We start from the raw sequence: 21,429 nt of genomic DNA, 5'->3' as shown, positions 1-21,429 counted from the left end.
AGGATTGAAATTACATTGTTTGCTAGCGGAATGAAGCCCTTCCACCTTAAATGGCAAAAATGGAACTAAGGCTAAAGCTCAATGCGACTTTGATCTTTTCAGTCTTAAAAGCATCTAAAATTAACTTTAACATAAAATGAATGGGGGAAAATAAAACTGATTCTACAAATTGCACAGTTACAAATGATGCTGAATTGCCTTAAAAGTTTTACAAACCCTTAATCTGATAAAAACTTTTATAAACTATGAATCTGGTACTACCCCCACCCCCTCATTAATGCATTTATTAGCGCTTTCCTGTATTTTCCTGTACTACCAAATAAAATAAAAATAAATAAAAAATAACTTTTAAACAAAAATGCATTAATATGAAATATAATAGATCTCACCTCTAATAATCAGGATTTGTTTGTTGAATGCTACCTTCCTGTTCTTGAAATGGCAGAACACGCCTGTATGACAAATGCTATGCAGCCGGTGGCTGTCCAGCAAAACTAGACATGCCTGGTCGTGTTTGTAATGTCATAAAATGTAAAGCCTATTTAACAATAGTGCCACCCTCTCATGTTAATATTATAAGGAGTCTTTCAAGCTGGTCTACAGTTTTATTAGGAGGCAGTCAGACATTAGCATTAGTGGAGCAGGGCATAAATGCAAATCAAGAAAACCTTCTTTGGGATAAAGGGAAGTTAGAAAATGGACACATAAAATGATATTAATTATTCAGGTGAGTCATTTCCATACTTAAACCACACAAATGTCACAGGCAGACCTCGGGGAAGAAAAATAAAATATGCAATATGTTTTACACACATTTTGTAGGCCCCATAATGGAATGGAAATTTAAATCAAATAAACTTATTCCCAGCAGCTGGTAGCAGTTTTAGAAGGACATTGGTGACCAGTTGCTTTGATTGTGTTGAGCTGCTAGTCAGCAATGAGAATTGAAAAGGGAAGGAGTGAAATCCCACTAGTTTCATTAACAATACAGAAGACAAAGCAGGTAGAAATGTGCATGTTGTATCCATTGTGAAAAAGGGATTAAAGCAAGATCTGAAGGTGGTTTTAGGTGGTTCTTCTGTGGCATAGCTCCAAAGACTCCAAAGTTTATTTATATATTTTTTTTCCCAAAGCCCTTTTGTTTTTAAGTGTAGTTGCCTGGTGTTGTAGCACCCGAGGATAAAAAGCTATTTCAAGAGGGCTGTGAGAGCTGTGTAAATTTGAGAGTCAGCACAGAACAGCATGCAGCTATCTGAGCAATACTCTACGAACCCAGAGTGTGTGTTTACGTGTGTGTGCGTGGATGTTCATGTTCTATAGACCTGACACTTCACTTTTCATGCACTTCAGCAAAAAATTACATGTTTGTAACAAGGCTTAAGTCAGGGCTTATCGCAAATCCAATATTGACGGATTAGCAGGCCTCAACACGCCAAATGTACGGCATTAAAAGTGGCGTTAGGAGGTGCAGACTCTATAACACTCTCCCCAAACATTAACAAAAGGGCGAGGATTGAGTACCCATGATGAGGCTGGTCTGCCATATTTATTGCCTGGGCTTAGGGTGGGGGAGACAATCCAATTAGTTTTGGGCTGCAGAGAAAACATGTGCCTAATTTCATTAATATTCTATCACAGGCTATTTATGGTCACACGGCCAGGGAGACTCGAGTATTCTCAGCCACGCTCGTCTGTGTCCTCTGGTCGGCCCAGCCGAGAGCCAGCGCTTAATTAACCTTTGTCTTCTCAACCCCCTTTGGCTTTATAATTCAGAAGAAGTGATAGGGATTTGCCATGTGCTGTAGGGAGGAATGGAGCGAAGAGGTGGGCAAACCGTGAACCCAGTGCCTGGGTTTGGGATTGCATCCGAGGGGACTAATGATGATGGCCATGTGGAGAATTCTCTACCGCGTCGGTGAACTGTGCCAAAACTTGGGCCTGCACACAGCACTGGAATCAAAGAACAGTAGGTTTTTCAGCACCAACAGTGGCTGAATAATGGGAAATAAGACATGCTCCGTTTGTGTGTGCTTCTGGGGCTGTGTTTGGCTTGACGCTGTGCGCATTAGCCAGAGCCTCTGCTTGGCGTTCGTCACAAGCTCAGCAGGACGGCTCAGAAAGAACTCGGCATTGACACACATTATATCTCACAGAGAGAGGAGGACTACTGAATTTATCTTATTTCATGTAAGTGTGTGTATTTGCCTGAAATATTGTAAAGGGAAGTAATGGGAAGACATTTTGTGGTGTTGGTGTGTTTATAAAACCCCATATAGCTGCGCACAGCCTGCTTTAATCACTTACACTGAATAAATAAGTAATCATAATTCTTAAAATCAATAAAATGTTCTTGGTCTTCTTTGTTAGTTGTTGGTAGATCATCAGGCATTTATTCTTAAATAAAATGAACAAGAAAAACACTGTTTTTCATCTCTATGGCCAATCAGGGCTCTGCAAGGTTTACACATCATGTTCACTACCTACTGGGCTCGTTTTCAGGGACCAGGTACCAGATTTGTCTGTTGGAAACCACAAAAGCCAAGTGTAGTAGGGTCCATGCAGTAGAGAACACGTTAAGGATATGTTAGCATTCAGCCTTGTGAGCTTTAGTGAGGCTAGGTACTGATGTTGAGTAATTAATTCACAAACAACACTCCATCTCTCAAATCTCAAAGGTACTGAATGAAACTTCATCACTCCAGAAAACCCAAATCCCCAGCACAATGGGGTCCCTTTTTTGAGCTCATTACACTGACACAAGATGGAAATAATACACCACACTGTAGCCATCACGGAACAAGTGCTGCAATGTATCAGGGCTCCAGAACACACACATGGGGAAAAATGTCTAAGTTTCTCTTGTTGACTATGTTTTTGAAGGCAAATCTTCCGTCAAACGACTCCTGCAGTGCAGCATCAATGTTATCAATTGAAATCATTCAAACTCTCAATGTGTCTGGCCCAGAGCTCTCGCTTCCAGCTGTCTCTCCCCAACTAAAGGTCAGACAGACAAATATCACACATGCCCTGCGTCACCGTATCACTGCAGTCAGTCTTGGGCTGTGTTTATGCTCACAGCGCACACTAAAGCAGGACTTTATGAACACTGGGAAACATAAGTAAACCAGTGTGAAAATGCAACACTCACATATATGATATTAAACCAAACGTAAACAGAAACTGTAATCCACTAACCACTCTCTAAATTAGCCTTTCTCTGAGTGAACTGAGCTTGGGGAAATTCCATTTGTGTGTATGTATCTGGTAGAGAATGCCCTGAACAGATATCCACATGATGGAGGGAAAAATAAAAACTGATTTGATACTGTAAAAGTGTAGCTTTCGATGTAACTGAAAGGCTTGTAGCATGAAGTAGCTAACATTCCAGCTATTGTTTAATGGATCTGACAAAATTGATGCTATTATTATTATTATTATTATTATTATTATTATTATTATTATTATTATAATGGAAATACACTCTACAATTAAAATGTTTCAGTTAATAGTGAGTCCCTGAGGAGCTCCCACAGATGAGCCACAGTGGTCTCATCTATAAATGGGACAGTTAAAAGGACTCAAAACACCCAGCTCCAACTTAACCCCTTGATGTTGGTATGAAAAAAAAGGGAGTAAAAGAAAAGCCTCAGTAAAAATGGTGTGTAGATACATAGTAGACACACACCCAAAAATAGTAATTAATTCATTCGTTCATTGTCTGTAACCACTTATACAGGTCAGGGTCGCGGTGGGTCCAGAGCATACCCGGACTCACTGGGCACAAGGCAGGAATGCATCCTAGAGGGCGACACAAAGGCACACATTTACTCACACACTCTTTTGAGTCACCAGTCCACCTACCAACGTGTGTTTTTGGAGCGTGGGAGGAAACTGGAGCAACCGGAGGAAACCCACACAGACACAGTGAGAACACACCACACTCCTCACAGACAGTCACCCAGAGGAAACCCACGCAGACACAGGGAGAACACACCACACTCCTCACAGACAGTCACCCGGAGCAAACCCACGTAGACACAGGGAGAACACACCACACTCCTCACAGACAGTCACCCGGAGGAAACCCATGCGGACACAGGGAGAACACATCACACTCCTCACAGACAGTCACCCGGAGGAAACCCACGCGGACACAGGGAGAACACACCACACTCCTCACAGACAGTCACCCGGAGGAAACCCACGCAGACACAGGGAGAACACACCACACTACTCTGGGTTAACACAGTATGGATTTGAGTGTAGTATTTGTAACCAATGGCCCTTGAATGCGTAATTGTTTTACAGAACTTGATGTATTATAACACAGTAATATTTGCATGGACTTGTGTGTGTTCATTGTTCTGAATTAGAAGTACTCTGAGAGAAGAGATGATAAACACACAGCAAATCTAAAAACCAAAGCAGGTCTACAGTGGGGAAATAAGGGTTGAGTATATTTTCAGTCTGATCCATCAATGGTCAGGACCCCACATTTTCTTTTATTATGACACTGGAATGTCCACACCCACAGTAATCCATTAATACAGTTACATGCTCTTTGATATTCCAAGTTATCAAGCAGCGCATTGCTAGTTTTAAACTGCTCGTTTATTCGAGCGTTTCTTCTCCTGATTGGTCAGTATGGGGGTCACGTTTGTTCCTGTGGCAGCACTGATTGATGAACTAGTGTTTTGGGTTCTACCCACCATGGTTAGCATTAGCATGTCTTGTTTGACGAATGGTTCCGTGCCACTGATCTACTTTATGATGCAGCTTGCCTGAAGAAACCAAATCAGGTGCAGAATTTTAATGCAAACCAATTCCACAGCGGACTCTTGTTGTAGCGTTCAGGAAAAGGGGACACGGTTAGTTGGCTGTAGAAGCCCATCAGGCTTACCTAAGAGAGCCGCATTAGAGAAACAAATAGAGGAACGAGATTTACATTCACAAAGCAGCCTACAGCCACTCAAACCACTCTGAAACACAGGATTTACTTTCCCCAATAACACAGAAGATTCTTGACATGGTCCAGGTCTCTAAATTGTCCGGGAACTGCTACATAATACAGTGTAAACAAATAAAGTTTGTGGAATAACTGAGCGTATTTTGAAGTGAAATACTACGTCCCTGTTTATGTTCTCCACTTTCCGAAGCAGGTTCAACCTTTCGCTGAAGTGATGGAGTGATGGAAGATGAGTGGTGTTTGTGATCTGACCTCACTAACTAGCTTCTGTGGCTGCCATTAAATCCTCACAGAAATGCTCCAACATCTAGTCTCATTTCCCAGAGGAGTTCCTGCAGGACTAACTCTATATTAATGCCCTGAAACTCAGAAAGCAACCCTGGGCCGCACACATTCGAGCGCGTTTGATCTAAGCTTGATTCTCAACCAAACTCTAGCTTTCCCCTCCTCCCCCTGGTGCGTCTGAACTTGATAACCCAACCCCCTCGATGAATAATCATCAACATGCATACACTGGGCTTTCCAGGTGGTCAAAACTTAATTTGATTGCGCATAAAGATTGATTAGTGGAGGCAGGGTGCCACAGAGTCTCTGTGCTTTGACTGAGGCTGCTTTATTGTTATGGGTAATTGACAGACTCTGACCTTTAACAAACTGTTTTCTTTTTAAAGCCTCCGTGGCCTAGTGAGCCAACCTTGTACACTGCACTCCCCACCTTCCCTAAGGTGATAATGATAAATACAAACAAATTGATTGAGCATGCAACGCACACACACACACACCTCTACTTTATTCTCTTTGAAGTGTTAATGGTAAATCTTTCAGCTCCCTGTGTTTGGTTTTCAATTATGTTTGTAGCTGATTAGACAGAGTTTCTGAAAGCGCAGAACATGTATTTTTGTGTATATATTTTGGGGGGAAATCAACCATTAACTGGACAAAGATATTATGAAGCGTGCACCAGATATAATTAATAGAGCATACATTCGATAGTGTGCATCAAAGCCTATCAAATGGCCACCTCATACAGTGATCACGAATACTGAATTAGACTGTAGATGACTTTCTCATCCCCAGTTCCTCCTCCTCTTCAATGGTTAGTAACCCCCGGACCCCCACAGAGCAGGTGTGATGTGGTGGTGGATCATTCTCGGTGCTGCAGATCAGGTGACTGGTGCTCCCGGTGATGGTGAGGAGTGTGGTGTGTTTTCTCTGTGTCTGTGTGGGTTTCCTCCTCGTGACTTTCTGTGAGGAGTGTGGTGTGTTCTCTCTGTGTCTGCGTGGGTTTCCTCCGGATGACTGTCTGTGAGGAGTGTGGTGTGTTCTCCCTGTGTCTGCGTGGGTTTCCTCCTCGTGACTTTCTGTGAGGAGTGTGGTGTGTTCTCTCTGTGTCTGCGTGGGTTTCCTCCGGATGACTGTCTGTGAGGAGTGTGGTGTGTTCTCCCTGTGTCTGCGTGGGTTTCCTCCGGGTGACTGTCTGTGAGGAGTGTGGTGTGTTCTCCCTGTGTCTGTGTGGGTTTCCTCCGGGTGACTGTCTGTGAGGAGTTCAGTGTGTTCTCCCTGTGTCTGCGTGGGTTTCCTCCGGGTGACTGTCTATGAGGAGTGTGGTGTGTTCTTCCTCCGGGTAACTGTCTGTGAGGAGTGTGGTGTGTTCTCCCTGTGTCTGCGTGGGTTTCCTCCGGGTGACTGTCTGTGAGGAGTGTGGTGTGTTCTCCCTGTGTCTGCGTGGGTTTCCTCTGGGTGACTGTCTGTGAGGAGTGTGGTGTGTTCTCCCCGTGTTCACGTGGGTTTCCTCCGGGTGACTGTCTGTGAGGAGTGTGGTGTGTTCTCCCTGTGTCTGCGTGGGTTTCCTCCAGGTGACTGTCTGTGAGGACTGTGGTGTGTTCTCCTTGTGCCTGCGTGGGTTTCCTCCGGGTTCCTCCCACAGAGGAAGTGTACGTAGGTGTGAATGTGTGAGTGTGTGTTGCCCTGTGAAGGACTGGCGCCCCCTCCAGGGTGTATTCCCGCCTTGCGCCCAATGATTCCAGGTAGACTCTGGACCCACCGTGACCCTGAACTGGATAAGCGCTTACAGATAATGAATGAATGAATGTTATTAATTATCTGGTCCATAAAAATTTTACAATTTAAACAAACAAACTCAAACTGTAGTATGTTTTCACTCACTGTTAATTAACAAATTGTCTTAAGCTCAAGGTTGTGCTGTTATTATGAATATTAGCATGGTTCTGATTTGTTCATAGGCTTAAGGCAGCACACCACTGCATGCACAACTACAGATTGGAAATGGATATATCAAATAATCTAGTTCCAGTAGCACTTTAAAGGCATTCATTATCACTTGCAAATGAGGCACGCCATGTTTCAGGCTGTCGTTTCCATGACCTGTCTTTTAATCGAATGAATTGCAAGCTGTGATTGAGTTCTGGCTCTTTTTTTTTTTTTTAAATTATGTTTCATCTGCTTTCGCTTTTTCAGGCGTGTCATGTTCTCTACTTTCCCCTCAGGGCTGTGAGGAGGAGCAGGAGTTACTCTATACAAACAGGGCAATCATATATTCTGATTATGCTTGCTCCTTATGGGAGTTGTATAGCATTATCAGCAGCAGCCAATTTACATATTACAATATTTAAAAAATAAAAAAGTTCCTGAGACAGGCTGCAGGTTCTCCGTTTTTCTGATTCTTTTATTGTGTAACCACACGTCACACTGTGACTATTACAGCTGAGAGAAAACACAACCGCGGGAACACAATAGAACACAAATACAGCACAATGCATTCAAACAGTTGTAAACAACATCCATAAACTCGGTGAATATAAGACGAGAAAGAGAGCAGCACTGCATCATGGGAGCCACTATATTACCTGAAGCTGTCGCCCCTTATCTCTCTCTCACACAAACATACACACGGCTCAGTGCATGCTATAAACTTCCACGCTGAAGGACGCCAACATGCTTTAATACTGAGCTGCAGTGACACGTTTAGTATCGGCCGTGTTACCATTGCAGGATAACGCTCTTATACTTTATGCCGGTAACTAACACGTCCACTACTGTCTTTCTGTGTTCTAGATCATGCTGTTGACAGACCCGGAGGTGGAGAACAGTCTTCTGATCAGCACAGACGAGGGAGCCACCTATCAGAAATACCGCCTCAGCTTCTATGTCCTTAGCCTCCTCTTCCATCCGGAGCAGGAGGACTGGATACTCGCCTATAGCCATGACCAGAAGGTGTGCTCATTTTAAATAAGCACCGTCATTGTTCCCAGTGATTCTTCTTCATATTGTGGAACAACCATTATTCTCACAAGTGGTCCAGGTGTATCAGAGATCAGGTCATTACACACTACTTTAGAATAAAACTGAAGATTTATGAATGGTTTAAAATCTATATATTAACAGTTAACAGCACATTAATAGTCATTAATAATCAGTTATAACACACAGGTAGGCAACAGTGACACAGTGTTTGCCAGATAGTGAACCCACATTCATCTACAGTTAAACCTCAGATCTCGCCAAATACTGACCTCAATTTGTCTTCTCCATCAGTCGACATTAACCCCGTCAGGTCCAGCACATATTTGTTAATGAGTTTGATCATTTAATACATTACCCACCAACAGAGTTTTTTTTAATACAATAATGATAATGTCACCTTAAAGGCTCCACTTAATGGAGCTCCATGAATATTTCACATTATTTTAGTTACTGACAGATATAAGTATGAATTAAAATGAAAATAGCTGCTTAATTTGCTTTAAAGCTGACAATTTTATTAAATTGACGGAAAAACCCGAGCTCTCTACGGAAATTCTTGAACGCAACCGTGACGTCACTGGTGGACAACAGCTGAACAACGCCGCGGTAAAACACCGTTATGGCCGACTGTTATGACAGTATCTAGCTAAATAACCAACATTATTCATGACAATAGCCTAGCAATAAGCTACACTCAAATGTAGAGGTACCGTTATTCTTGTAAATGTGATCGAAGTCGAACTCGAATTCATCCGACACTATAAACCTCCGTAATGCAGCTACGTAGCCGAGTATAATCTGAGCCACCGAGTTTAGCGAGTCAAGCTAAAGTTAACTAACACCAACTAAAACAGGCGAAGTGAGTGTCCTCACCCTGTTTACCTCCATGTTACAGAGGCTCTTGAACACCTTTCGTTGGTTCCTTACATGCCCATATTGTTGGAAAAGCGCCAGTGAAATGAGCTACAGATAACGGAGTGAGCGGATGGTCCTTTCCAAAGTGTCTGTTTAAAGTTGACAAATTTAGTCCATTTTCTGGATATTTTGGGATCTTTGGGTCATTTGTTCACAGATGTCCCACTGTACATTGAATGATTGCAGCCAAAAACAACACACCTTTTCGTCATTTTGCATTAAATTAAATGTAACTTCTAGAGTTGTTGTCCACCATCTACGTCACAGGCAAGACGCCTATTAGAGTTTCCGAACACCGCTGGAGGTCTTTTAAACCTTATTCCTTGAATTAGTAAGAAATAACATGTTTTCTGACTCTCAATAAACACAAGTTAGGAACTCAAATTCCACTGTATTTATTTGTTTGACACTTTCATATCGCTGGTGCTTAGCCTTTACCATATGGAATTACTAAGTACACATTCCCTGACACTTTCAGGATTTGACCAGATAAAAGTCGGCTGTGTAAGTCTCTATTAAAACAAAAAAAAAACACATCTAGTTTTTGGGAAGTGGGGGTGTCAAACTAATACTGTGCCTTCACTGACCACCGTCATATAAAGAAGACACACCTCAGTAACTTCTGTCTGGAGATGAGTCGGCCTGCCTAGTGCCTACTGTTGTTGCCTTATAAATGTCCTAGAATCAGATTAAAGGGAGGGGACATATGAGAGATTTATGCACTGTAGTTAGATGCTTGTTCTTTTAAGAGATCCATAAATCATTTACATGTAGTGCTAGCTTTTACGCTTTTTCTTATTCTTATTTAATGAAATAAAAAGCACCCCCCACACAGTTTAACACGTGATAGATCTACATTAGTTCAAAAATATAAAAGCAGAATTTATAATGCCAGATATGTCATATTTGACACTTATGCAGCTAATAAAGCATGCTTTAATTGTATTGATTTGTCTCATTCTTGACTGTAAAAATATACTGATTTATGGTGTTATTTATCTGCATTTTAAGCTCATTAAAATCATTATCATTACTGGTGGGGGAAAGGTTTTATATTATTCAGGCCCTAGTCTAAAGATTGCAATTAAAACAATTTGAGGTTTCCTAGTCTTCTGGAAGTACTATTAATAAAATGCTCTGCTCACAGCGGAGCTCTTTGCAAGCTTGTTTTAGAGCTAATAAATTATGGAGTGTTTTTCTCCCTTTTTCTGAAGATATTTTTTTCACCACGTCAACTTCACAGATTTGTAAGAGAATGAAATATGCAGCTGGAAAAGGAAGAGGCAAATAGCAAAATCACAGATGAGACAAAACAAAAGGATGGAGGTGGTAGGCCCATGGCTGATTAGTTCATGTCAGTCAGCTAATGTATCTGGGTTCATAATTTACTGCTCAGTCACTGAGCTATAGCATTAGTTGTCATATTCATACTGTAATGCAGAGGCTGGGCTGGGATTGCACGACAAGGTTAGAAAAAAGGAGGAGAAGGTAGATTAGACCAAAACAGAAGCAGAGAGGATGATGGAGAGGACGAATGCCTGATCCTCTCAGTCCATGGGTACCACCTACTAATCCCATTTCCCAAAATCTTATCAAAATATCATGTGAAGTTCAGTGATCCGTAATTAGTAAATTACCCTTATCCAGTTGAGAGCCGCGGTGGGTCCAGAGCCTACCTGGAATCATTGGGCGCAAGGCAGGAACACACCCTGGAGGAGGCGCCAGTCCTTCATAGTGCGACACACACACACTCACACCTATGGACACTTTTGAGTCTCCGATCCACCTACCAACGGAGAGAACACACCACACTCCTCGCAGACAGTCACCCGGAGGAAACCCACGCTGACACAGGGAGAACACACCACACCCCTCACAGACAGTCACCCGGAGGAAACCCACGCAGACACAGGGAGAACACATCACACCCCTCACAGACAGTCACCCGGAGGAAACCCACGCAGACACAGAGAGAACACACCACACTCCTCACAGACAGTCACCTGGAGCGGGACTCGAACCCACAACCTCCAGGTCCCTGGAGCTGTGTGACTGCGACACCTACCTGTTGCGGCACCGCTCCACCCAATTAGTAAATTTCATTTGTGAAAAGAAGAATTAAAAAAAAAAAAAACAAACAAAAAAATATATATTATATATTATATTATATTATATATATATAAAAATAATATATACAGGTAGGTGTCGCAATCACATAGCTCCAGAGACCTGGAGGTTGTGGGTTCGAGTCCCGCTCCGGGTGACTGTCTGTGAGGAGTGTGGTGTGTTCTCCCTTTGTCCGCGTGGGTTTCCTCCGGGTGCTCCGGTTTCCTCCCACAGTCCAAAAACACACGTTGGTAGGTGGATTGGCGACTCAAAAGTGTCCGTGAGTGTATGTGTCTGTGTTGCCCTGTGAAGGACTGACGCCCCCTCCAGGGTGTATTCCCGCCTTGCGCCCAATAATTCCAGGTAGGCTCTGGACCCATCACGACCCTGAACTGGATAAGCGGTTACAGATAATGAATGAATGAAAAAAATATATATCTATATTTATATATATTTTTTGTGTTATATCAAAAAGATTCTTCCATGATTCTCATTGTTATTAAAGTTTTTTAGTGTTACCGTTTTCGGCCGCCTGGACTAAACCTTTCTTGCACCAGTTCCCTCCTGATACCACCCCCAGGCTATTACACATGCCTGCAGCTACTCAGACTCATCGACTCGCTTCTAAAAACCCTTTGTGTCAGACCTGTGTTGACAAACCTCTATAGATTACTGTTGAGGTCTGAGGGTTTATTTATTATCATTAATTTGTCATCATTAGCCTCTTGCATTGTTTCTGGTTGTTGAGTGTAAATGTGCTTACATGGCATGTGACTGTCTGTTTGACTTCTGTCTCTTCCCACTTTAGTATTAATATTTCCTAAATACTTTCTGTATAATTGGATTAAGGTCTTAAACTTAACCGCCCTGGTGTATATCTTACGTAGCAAGTATTCCCAGACATGTAACACATACATAGAAAACACACAATGAGGTGTTGGAGCAACTACGTCTGAGACTAATGTCGCTAATGTGACTAGTGTTCTCTGGACGGATGAAGCACCATCCAAACTGTTGAAGTAAAAGGAAGGCTCCTATTAATACCCGTTATCTCAGAAGAAATTGTGGGTTAGCAGCAAACCTTGGTCCATACAGAGCATGGAAATGCATGCAGTGACATCGTTCTATGCAAACACTACTTTGGTCATAGTATACGACCCCAGTTTCACTCTCTTCAAAATTAACATTGACTTTACCCTTGAGGGAGACCACTGCAGTACAATTAAGATTAAATAAGCACTAACAAATAGCATTATCATCCAATTGATAGATAATTGCTGACTGTTTGCACAGCATGCATGGGTGCCCATGGTTGAAACAGCAAAAACTAACACAAACAAAAACACAATCACAGGCCTAATTAAATCCCTGTCTAAATCTATACCACAAACAAATGACTAGTTTATTTGTGTTGACAGACACTTTTGAAAGTTATTTGATTTGTGGTCAGTGTCTACATGGGTTTTGGCCTTTTACTATTTACTGTCACCTTTACCAAAATGCTAATATGGTTAACAAAGTATGAACGTCTGTCATAACACGTTAGCATGTATGCTAATGCTATATTTGTTGCTAAAGATATGTTTGTAGTTTGTCACCACGGATATTTATCTACTTTTAATTTGCTAGTTTGCCATCAACAGGGAACTAAAATTATCATAGTTTTTTTTCCGCCGGTCAAAAATCTTTAGAATTTTAAATTAGTCCAGAACAGACAACATAAGATGGTGTAAGAGAATTAAAGCAGCGGTTCTTAAACTGCTTCAGCCCCACATATATATATATATATTTCTCTATTTCTTCTTAACTGAATGTTTACAAAGTGATTTGAGAGTTTTTAAATATAAACTGTAGACAATAAGAGAGAATAGCAGAGCCCGGTGTAGACAACCCCACGGTTGGTGGCCATTCCCAGCTGAATAACCCGTGTCGCTATAATTCCTGCCAGAAAACTAAAACCTAAACCGCCTGCTGTGGAACCACCTGTTGTTTACATTGATGCGGCTGTGTAGCTGTCCATCATGAAGTAAATTCCTCAACAGATTTGATGAGACAGGGACGCTGTGTCATTTAAATTATGGACATACAAAACTATGTTAATGCTTAAAGTCCCTGAGCATATTCTATTTAGAAGATTAATATTTAGAAATCATATGATTAATATTGGGGCGGCACTGTGGTGTAGCAGGTAGGTGTCGTAGTAACACAGCTCCAGGGGCCTGTAGGTTGTGGGTTAAAGTCCCACTCCGGGTGACTGTCTGTGAGGAGTGTGGTGTGTTCTCCCTGTGTCTGCGTGGGTTTCCTCCGGGTGACTGTCTGTGAGGAGAGTGGTGTGTTCTCCCTGTGTCTGCGTGGGTTTCCTCCGGGTGACTGTCTGTGAGGAGAGTGGTGTGTTCTCCCTGTGTCTGCGTGGGTTTCCTCCGGGTGACTGTCTGTGAGGAGTTGGTGTGTTCTTCCTGTGTCTGCGTGGGTTTCCTCCGGGTGACTGTGTGTGACGAGTTTGGTGTGTTCTCCCTGTGTCTGCGTGGGGTTTCCTCCCGTGCTCCAGAAAGACATGTTGGTAGGTGGATTGGAGACTCAAAAGTGTCCATAGGTGTGAGTGTGTGTTGCCCTGCGAAGGACTGGCGCCCCCTCCAGGGTGTGTTCCCATGACTGTAGACAGACATGGCTTTTTAAAGTCCCCCATCTGTAATCCATGAAACCTCTAATACCAAATCTCTGTTGATCAGAATGGCAGATATATTTCCAGGTAAATTTAATTTCAGGGAAAAAAATATCCTCATCATATATTCACCTTCATTTAGTATTCAATTAGTTCCAGCTTCTGTTTCCAACCATCCCTCCATTGTTCACCTGCAGCTCAGAAGCCCTGCCCACAAGTTGACGGGATTGGTTCCTGATCTTTATGACATACAAAGACCTAGCTGTCTGAATTTATCTGTTTGAGACTGTGGTTTGGAAGACTGTCGTGTCAAAGGAAATGTGGGAGGGGGTGGTTCTTAAAAACCTATGTGGAGAAGTTTTTATGGGCAAAGTCTTTATGGCAGAATGTGACCCAACCCCATGTCCCCATCCACCCACTGGCAGCATGGTGGAGTGGAGTGGAGCAGCTGCTTGTGCGGTTGGCGTGTTTCAGCACCCTACTGATCAGCTGGTGCGCCAACACAGACTGCTATAAGCCCCCCCTACTGCGTTAGATCTGCCTCACTAAGCCTGGTGAGACTACGAAGCTTGTTACCACCCAAAAAGTGTGTTTTACCAAAACATTCCTTTTAAAACTTTTTTTTTTTTGACATCTGTTTGGGATGTGGTGTTTTTGTGGGTGGTGTTTTCTTCTTCTTCTTTTTTCCTCCCCTGCCTCTACACAGAAACCCTGCTGAGGCGACATAAACACAGCTGTTGTCTTGTTTGTCGATAGATAATGTGATATTTCAACCCAGTCTGAAGCGAAGGACCACATCAGGGTGCCTTTCTTCTGGTTCAATGCATTTTATCAGTGTTGAACCGCCAAAGACTTGGGTTATATATGTTTTTGTTTGGAACAGGTGATAGTTGGGCAAAAAAAAAAAAAAAAAAATCATGAGGAACCTATTGTCTCCTGACCATGAAACAGTCACGTGATCCAGAGTTTGCTTCTTTAGTTTTGCACTGGAGCTAAAATGTCCAGTATTGCCAGTAGATAGTGATATTTTTACTCAGGATTGGAATACAGTGGAACCTCTACTAACGAACTTTCCAAGATACGAACCGGGCATTTGAATATTTTTTGCCTCCATCAACGAACCACGACTCTAGAAACAAACCCGAGCCTCCGAAGAGCCGGAGGCTGGAAATGTCCACTGACCCCAATAGGCGAGTCTCCCAGCACGACCAGACTTGAGTGAGCTTTTAAGATTAGCACGTTGTAGCTTTAGCAATTTAGCATTAGTGTAAATAGCAGACATTGAAATTCGTGCTAAGTTAAGTTATCTACGCTTCGTCTCCCCACATTCACCGCCTACTCTCCGTTATTCCACCCACCCCCCACCTCCCGTCATACAGCCAGTGCCTGTGTTACTGCTCCAGCCAGTCGTCACGTCTCCAAGGTAGCGATGTGTAACCACTTACAACTTTATTATTTCTTTTTTATTACTGTTACCACTGTATTTCTTTGTTTATTTTTAGTAACGCTACATGTATTTTTTTACTAATTTGAGAGTGTTGTAAACATATATCAGTGCAAAAAGGGTGAGTTTTGGGGTGGGGGCTGGAACACATTTATTGCTTTTCCATTATTTTAAATGGGGAAAATTGATTGAGAAATGAACTTTTCTACTTACGAACCGGGTCACGGAACGGATCAAGTTCGTAAGTAGAGGTTCCACTGTATATCCAAATAATAAATAAAAATAACGTGACATATACCAAGTTTTCGTACTGAACAATGTGTGTTCTTAAATATCTGTATTTAAAAACAAACATTAGGCATATGTCGAATGAACTGTCATGAAAACACATTTGGGTATGATTTGTATTTTTCTGAAGATGTTAAGTAGTAAATTATATTTAGTTTAGTTTTGGGAAATTCTTAGATGAATACAACACATTGTAGCCTTTTGTAGCCTTTATTTTATAAAATAAACGTTTGGGTTTTATAAATGAATGCATTGTCTGTTGTGATTTTAATAGGGTAAACTGTTTAGAAATCTTTTTTCTGGTGTGTTAGAGAGAGAAATTTCACAGTGAATTGTATAGATGTTGTACAATGAATGGACGAGCAGAGATGGTCTAAAAAATCTTTACATTCATTTACTTTATTGGATGTAATACCAGGTTTTGTCCAGTTACTGACAGTGTATTGTCAACAGTGTAAACTAACAACACTATCTATCTCTCTCTCTCCTATCTCTCTTTATCTCCCTCTCCGCTCTCTCTATTTTTCTCTCTCTCTCCTATTTCTCTTTCTCTCCTTTTTTTCCCTCTCTCTCTCAGCTCTACAGTTCGGTGGAGTTCGGACGCCGGTGGCAGCTGGTTCATGAAAGAGTTGCCCCCAATCGATTCTATTGGTAGGTGCACACAACAGGAATTCCTTCTGCTGAACACTCACCATCGATCACATTTATCCCTCGCATTCCGAGGCGCTCCGAGATATAAACAGAAGATAAGGACATGGATTTTTATTCAGCCTTGATGTGAAAATCTCCACAGAGCTTACTCTCCCTGGGGAATCGAGATCAAGCCGATCTTCCCTAGGGAATGTGCCGGGCTTCGTTAGACTGGTCATTAAAGCCTGTTACGCATATGGAAGCCACTTTTGGAATGGTATGTGGACAAGAACACACTTTTCCACATGTTGAGGGGATTTAATAGCTCTATTTACTGAGGAAAACTGATGAAAGTTTAACTCTTCAAAGTCGGCACTGATTATGTTTACACTTAGTAAGTGCTTACGTAATTAATAGGGCTGAGGACAGATATAGCGTTATTAATTATTCATTGTAATATTTACTTGCGAAAGTGAACACGGTTCTTAGAGTGAAGGTCATTTCCAGTTTTAACACCAACATCCAGTATGTGAAGTATGAGTGCGAATATCAGTTATACAGCGTGCCTTCAGTCGTTTCAGCTCCACCTCTGATTGTAGCTTGTCATTCTCATGTCCCTCGTGGCCTGTGGAGGCACTACTACAGTTCTTCAGCAAATTTAAACCATAATAACACATCCCCTCAGCTACTACAAGGAACTGCTGTTGTATCATTTGATGCTTGGCGTCTGCAATTTTCAATAAACTAAGAGAGAGTATAATAATGTTTTATAACACATTTTTATGTGGTCAGACATCCCTACAGCTTCCAGTGTCTGTTGAAGGAACCTGTTCTTGGCAGATTGGTAGATATACATCTCTCAGCTGTTAGTGTTTATAGACAGAGAGAGAGAGAGAGGAATATTTTCTTCACTGCTTTTACCTTCTTATCTTTTTTTACCGACTCATCCACGGTGTGTTTATTAGATCAAAAGCTAATGTTCCCCTGAGCTCCTCTCTCTCTCTCAGACTGATTCATCCGCCCATGTCTTTCTTCTCCCTCTCCTGCATTTGTTTGCTTCTTCTGCAGCCGGCCCAGTGCCAGGCAATCTGGAAGAGTTGAGTCCAGACGTTTAGGGACACTCTATTCCAGGCTTAAGTTCTGGAGAACACTTTAGTACAGTGACGGAGGAACTGTCAGTGCTCCAGCTTTTCAGCGTAAGCCGGTAGAACTGCTAACAAACTGGATACTTGTGTGACATTTACTTATAGATTATAGGTAATAATAAAAACAATTCTAGAGGTTTCATGTCTTAATATAGGGGCTCGACTAATGCCAGGAATCAGCGTGAACAAAATATCAAATTAATGCAAAACCAGATGAACTAGAAATGGATATTTAAGGGCATACGAAAAGGCTTTGGATGTTAATTAAACAGAGACTTTTAACAACGCAAGTCTGCGAGGAGTATGGTTTGTTTCCCTGTGTCTGTGTGGGTTTCCTCCGGCTGAATATCTGTGAGGAGTGTGGTGTTTTCTCCCTGTGTCTGTGTGGGTTTTCTCCAGGTGCCCCGGTTTCCTCCCACGCTCCAAAAACACACGTTGGTAGGTGAATTGGAGACTCAGAAGTTTCCGTATGTGTGAGTGAATGTGTGAGTGTGTGTTGCCCTGTGAATGACTGGCGCGCCCTCCAGGGTGTATTCCTGCCTTGCGCCCAATGATTCCAGGTAGGCTCTGGACCCACCGCAACCCTATAATGGATAAGGGTTACAGATAATGAATTAATTAAAAGTTGTTTAAATAAGCAGTTATTAATATAGATTATTGTCCACAACACCAGTGTATGCTTTCTATAATATGAAAATTCATGCAACTTTTTTACCCAAATAATCTATTCTCCACCTAAAACCGGAGTGAGTTTGAAACCCAAGCAAGATGGGGAAAGACGGGTCAAAACGTCTAGCTGAGCTACAGATCTCACATCACACACACCTCCTCCATACTAAACAGAGGCTTCCTGCTGGTAGAAAGCCAAGGAGGAAGGTGACAGCGCTCTGCCAAAGTCTCTTATTTCTTTTTAAAGCACAAGTACAATCCACCTGCACTTTGTATGTTTAAGAAAGGGGGAAGAAAAGAATGCCTAAATGCTTCTTTTGACATGTGCTACTCAGGATTTATTTTTTTTATTGATATCTATCGATCATAGATAGATTCTCTCCTGAACTGACCTACTTCACTTCAATTCTTAGTGCCGAAACACTGCTGATTAAGTGCATAAAAGAAAAACTGAATGTTGTACCATGCAAAGCTTTCCATAGTTTTAAAATGGCTGCTTCTGGTCCTTTTTTGGGACTCATCCAATTTGCCAAATCTCAGAAGATAACTCATAAATATATATCATATTCTGAATCCAGGATGTACGGGTGACGTAGCATACACCACATGCGGAGTTTGATTCCCTGCTCTGTCATGGACACCATTTTGCAACAACAAGAATTGTGTATCACTTTGAATAAGCACAGCTGCCAAATACCATACGCATAAATAATAACATGTGTTATTAAGTGATATTTTTTTCCCGTCCTTATTGTGGCACAGTCCTATTATAACGGCTTCATCAATAGGGGTTTCACTTTTGACTCAAGTCTTACATCAATTGTTTAGTAGTACATAGTGCACTCTGAAGTAGGGCAACCCCACACCGAACTGAGCTGTTGTTGTATGTTGGAAAACTGTCAATACTTCCGATAATCGTCTTGCAGAGCGTCAGAGGATGCCTCTGTTTTTGTGTGTTCCTTGCCGGGGCATTTTCCTCTGATTCGCCAGTCTCTTTAATAAATATTTCATGCTATAATGATTTTTTTCCCCATAAAAAGGGAGAGAGAGAGCGCTGTGTACGTGGTGCCTGTGGGCGTTCTGGAGAAGCAAATCAGGAGTGTTTCTGCTTTAATGATGGCAGGATGTATCTTCAATTTCTGTCAGAAGAATGACGGAGAGCCTGAGCTTGCTTTCACTTGAAGGGGCACGTTTTTCCTGGCAGTTAAAGCTCAGGATTCAGTCAGAGGCGAAGCCTCCCACACTGGGTTGCCCTTGTCTCATGTCTACAACTAGAGAGATGCCTCCAAATCCATCTGGAGTTCCACTGATGATGAGGATTAAAAGACTGCTCTCTGTAGGAGAGTGCGAGTGAGAATAGTACAGGGAAGTGACACTCTACCCGTGTAAAGAAGTATGGCGGCATATATTCTGCTTTTCTTTATTATCTCACAAGGAGAACATTAGCATTTACCATAGCACACACATTTAACTCCAAAATGTGAGTCTGTCACAGAGGAAGCACTGATAAGGGTGTGGCTGACATAAAATTAATTAAATAAATGATATAAATAAATGCACTTGTGGGAGGAGCAGTAGAGCTGAGAATGTGGGTTGTGTCCAGGAAAGATTTGCCAAAGACAAACAGCTTATTCTGCCACTGACTCGTTTGGTGTGTGGTGAACTGGATGATTGAAGTTTGAAGAAAACAAGACGTATCTGCAGTTTAACTATATATTCACTTAAGAAACAGGAGACTCAGTAGCGTGTGGAAGAACCATACACAGCCACAACAGCCTCCACCTCCTCCTCACACTGGTCACACACTGCTGTGGGGTGGTATTCCATTCTTCAACCAGCATTCGTCGCAGGTCAGCCACCGTGGACGTGTTGGTCACTCTGGCACTAACAGCACGTCCAACCTGATCCCACAAGTGTTCAATGGGGTCGAGGTCAGGAGCTGGCAGGCCACTCCACCCTCTCCACTCCACTCCACAAATTCTGGAGGTAGTCTCTGACAAACAGCGAGTGCTGTCATCCCGAAGGACTGTGGAGATATGGCATTGCCGCTGGTTGCAGAATTCCATCTCGATGTCTCTCTGCATTGAGAAGCCTCCAATGATGACAAGCCTTGTTTTTTCAGTGAGGGCAATCCCGCCCCACACCGTCAAACCAAATAAGCTGTTTGGCATTGGCAGAGAGGATTTGGCCCAACCCGCATACTCAGCTTCACATGCTCATCCCACAAATGCATGTTCCTTACAAATGTGGTACCATTTAAAAGGGAACATTTATTATTATAATTTTTTTTTAGATTAGACAAGTTTTCACTGCTATTAAATGTTCCTTTAGATCAGTACAGTTTTTCAGATGCTGAAATTATTGAAGATTAATGAAGTATTTCTATTATCAGTGTTGTCAGAGCATGTCTGTTCAGAATATATGTGCTTTTGACATCAGTAAAATCACAGCATGGCTGTATTGGCCATATTTGTCTTGAGAAGATGTGTCTCGGTGGAGTTAGGTAGTCATTTCTTGCGATTCTCACTTCACTCACTTTGTCTCTCTCTTTGTCTCTATATTTAGGTCTAAAATGGGCCTGGATAAGGAGCCTGGTCTGATTCACCTGGAGACCAGCATCTCAGAAACACGTAAGACATCCCCCCACTAATTATACACTGTCATACTCACAGTCTACAGTGTCTACTTCCACAGAAATAGTTCCTGATTCCTTCTGAGTGATTTAAATAGAGCCCAGAGAGCTGTTAAGGCCATGTGGCGATAGTGTCCAGTGGTATTAACGAGCAAAATCCTCCAAATTTCACAGCTTGCCAGTGCTTCTAGCTGTGGCCAGCAATTAGGAGTAATGGGGCAACGTAGGCCTGGCGGAAAAGGCTTCGGCTCTCGCTCCTGACATTTACCCAGTGAGTCCACACACCTGTCGACTGACAGAGTCAGGGATAGGGAAGATTTGTTGTTTAAAAAAATAAAAAAAAGTGAATAAACGCTCAATACTGCAGCCCCAGACAGGCAGTCAGATGGAGCGAGCATTGGCTAAGGCCACCGTAATGCCATCGCTATTGATCCAGCTCTGTTGAAAAGGCAGGCATGTACTTAGCGGAGGCTAGCAGACAAGGACAACATTCTGCCTTCTGTCCATGGATAAAATGAAAGGAAAATCACAGGGATTTTGCCTCAAGTCTTTTTGCCTGAAGGCCCCCCCCACCCCACCCCCCGCCGCCTCCAACACTTCCTCCATTCTCCCTGACCACCACCAGGCCATTGACAAAAGAAACTACAGAAGAAATTGAACAGGAAAAGGCTAAGTGCTGTAATGTATTCCCCTGCTCTCCAGGCGAAC

The 21,429-nt window shown here is 42.4% G+C and overlaps 1 protein-coding gene across 4 annotated transcripts in view; it reads left to right on the top strand.

Moving 5' to 3' along the window:
* Positions 1-21,429, top strand: part of sorcs1 (sortilin-related VPS10 domain containing receptor 1) — a 224,631-nt gene that overhangs the window by 153,877 nt on the left and 49,325 nt on the right. For all 4 annotated transcript variants that reach the window (XR_010800404.1, XM_066661375.1, XM_066661377.1 and 1 more), the window contains exons 4-6: positions 8,042-8,200; positions 16,223-16,296; positions 20,655-20,719. Coding sequence is in view for 3 of the 4 variants with exons in the window: in XM_066661375.1 (XP_066517472.1) it covers positions 8,042-8,200; positions 16,223-16,296; positions 20,655-20,719 (298 nt within the window). In the remaining variant the exon portion in view is untranslated. The remainder of the gene's footprint in view (positions 1-8,041; positions 8,201-16,222; positions 16,297-20,654; positions 20,720-21,429) is intronic.

Source organism: Hoplias malabaricus, chromosome 2, assembly GCF_029633855.1.
Source record: "Hoplias malabaricus isolate fHopMal1 chromosome 2, fHopMal1.hap1, whole genome shotgun sequence".
Classification (NCBI taxonomy): domain Eukaryota; kingdom Metazoa; phylum Chordata; class Actinopteri; order Characiformes; family Erythrinidae; genus Hoplias; species Hoplias malabaricus.
This window is presented reverse-complemented; position numbering and strand designations above follow the sequence as displayed.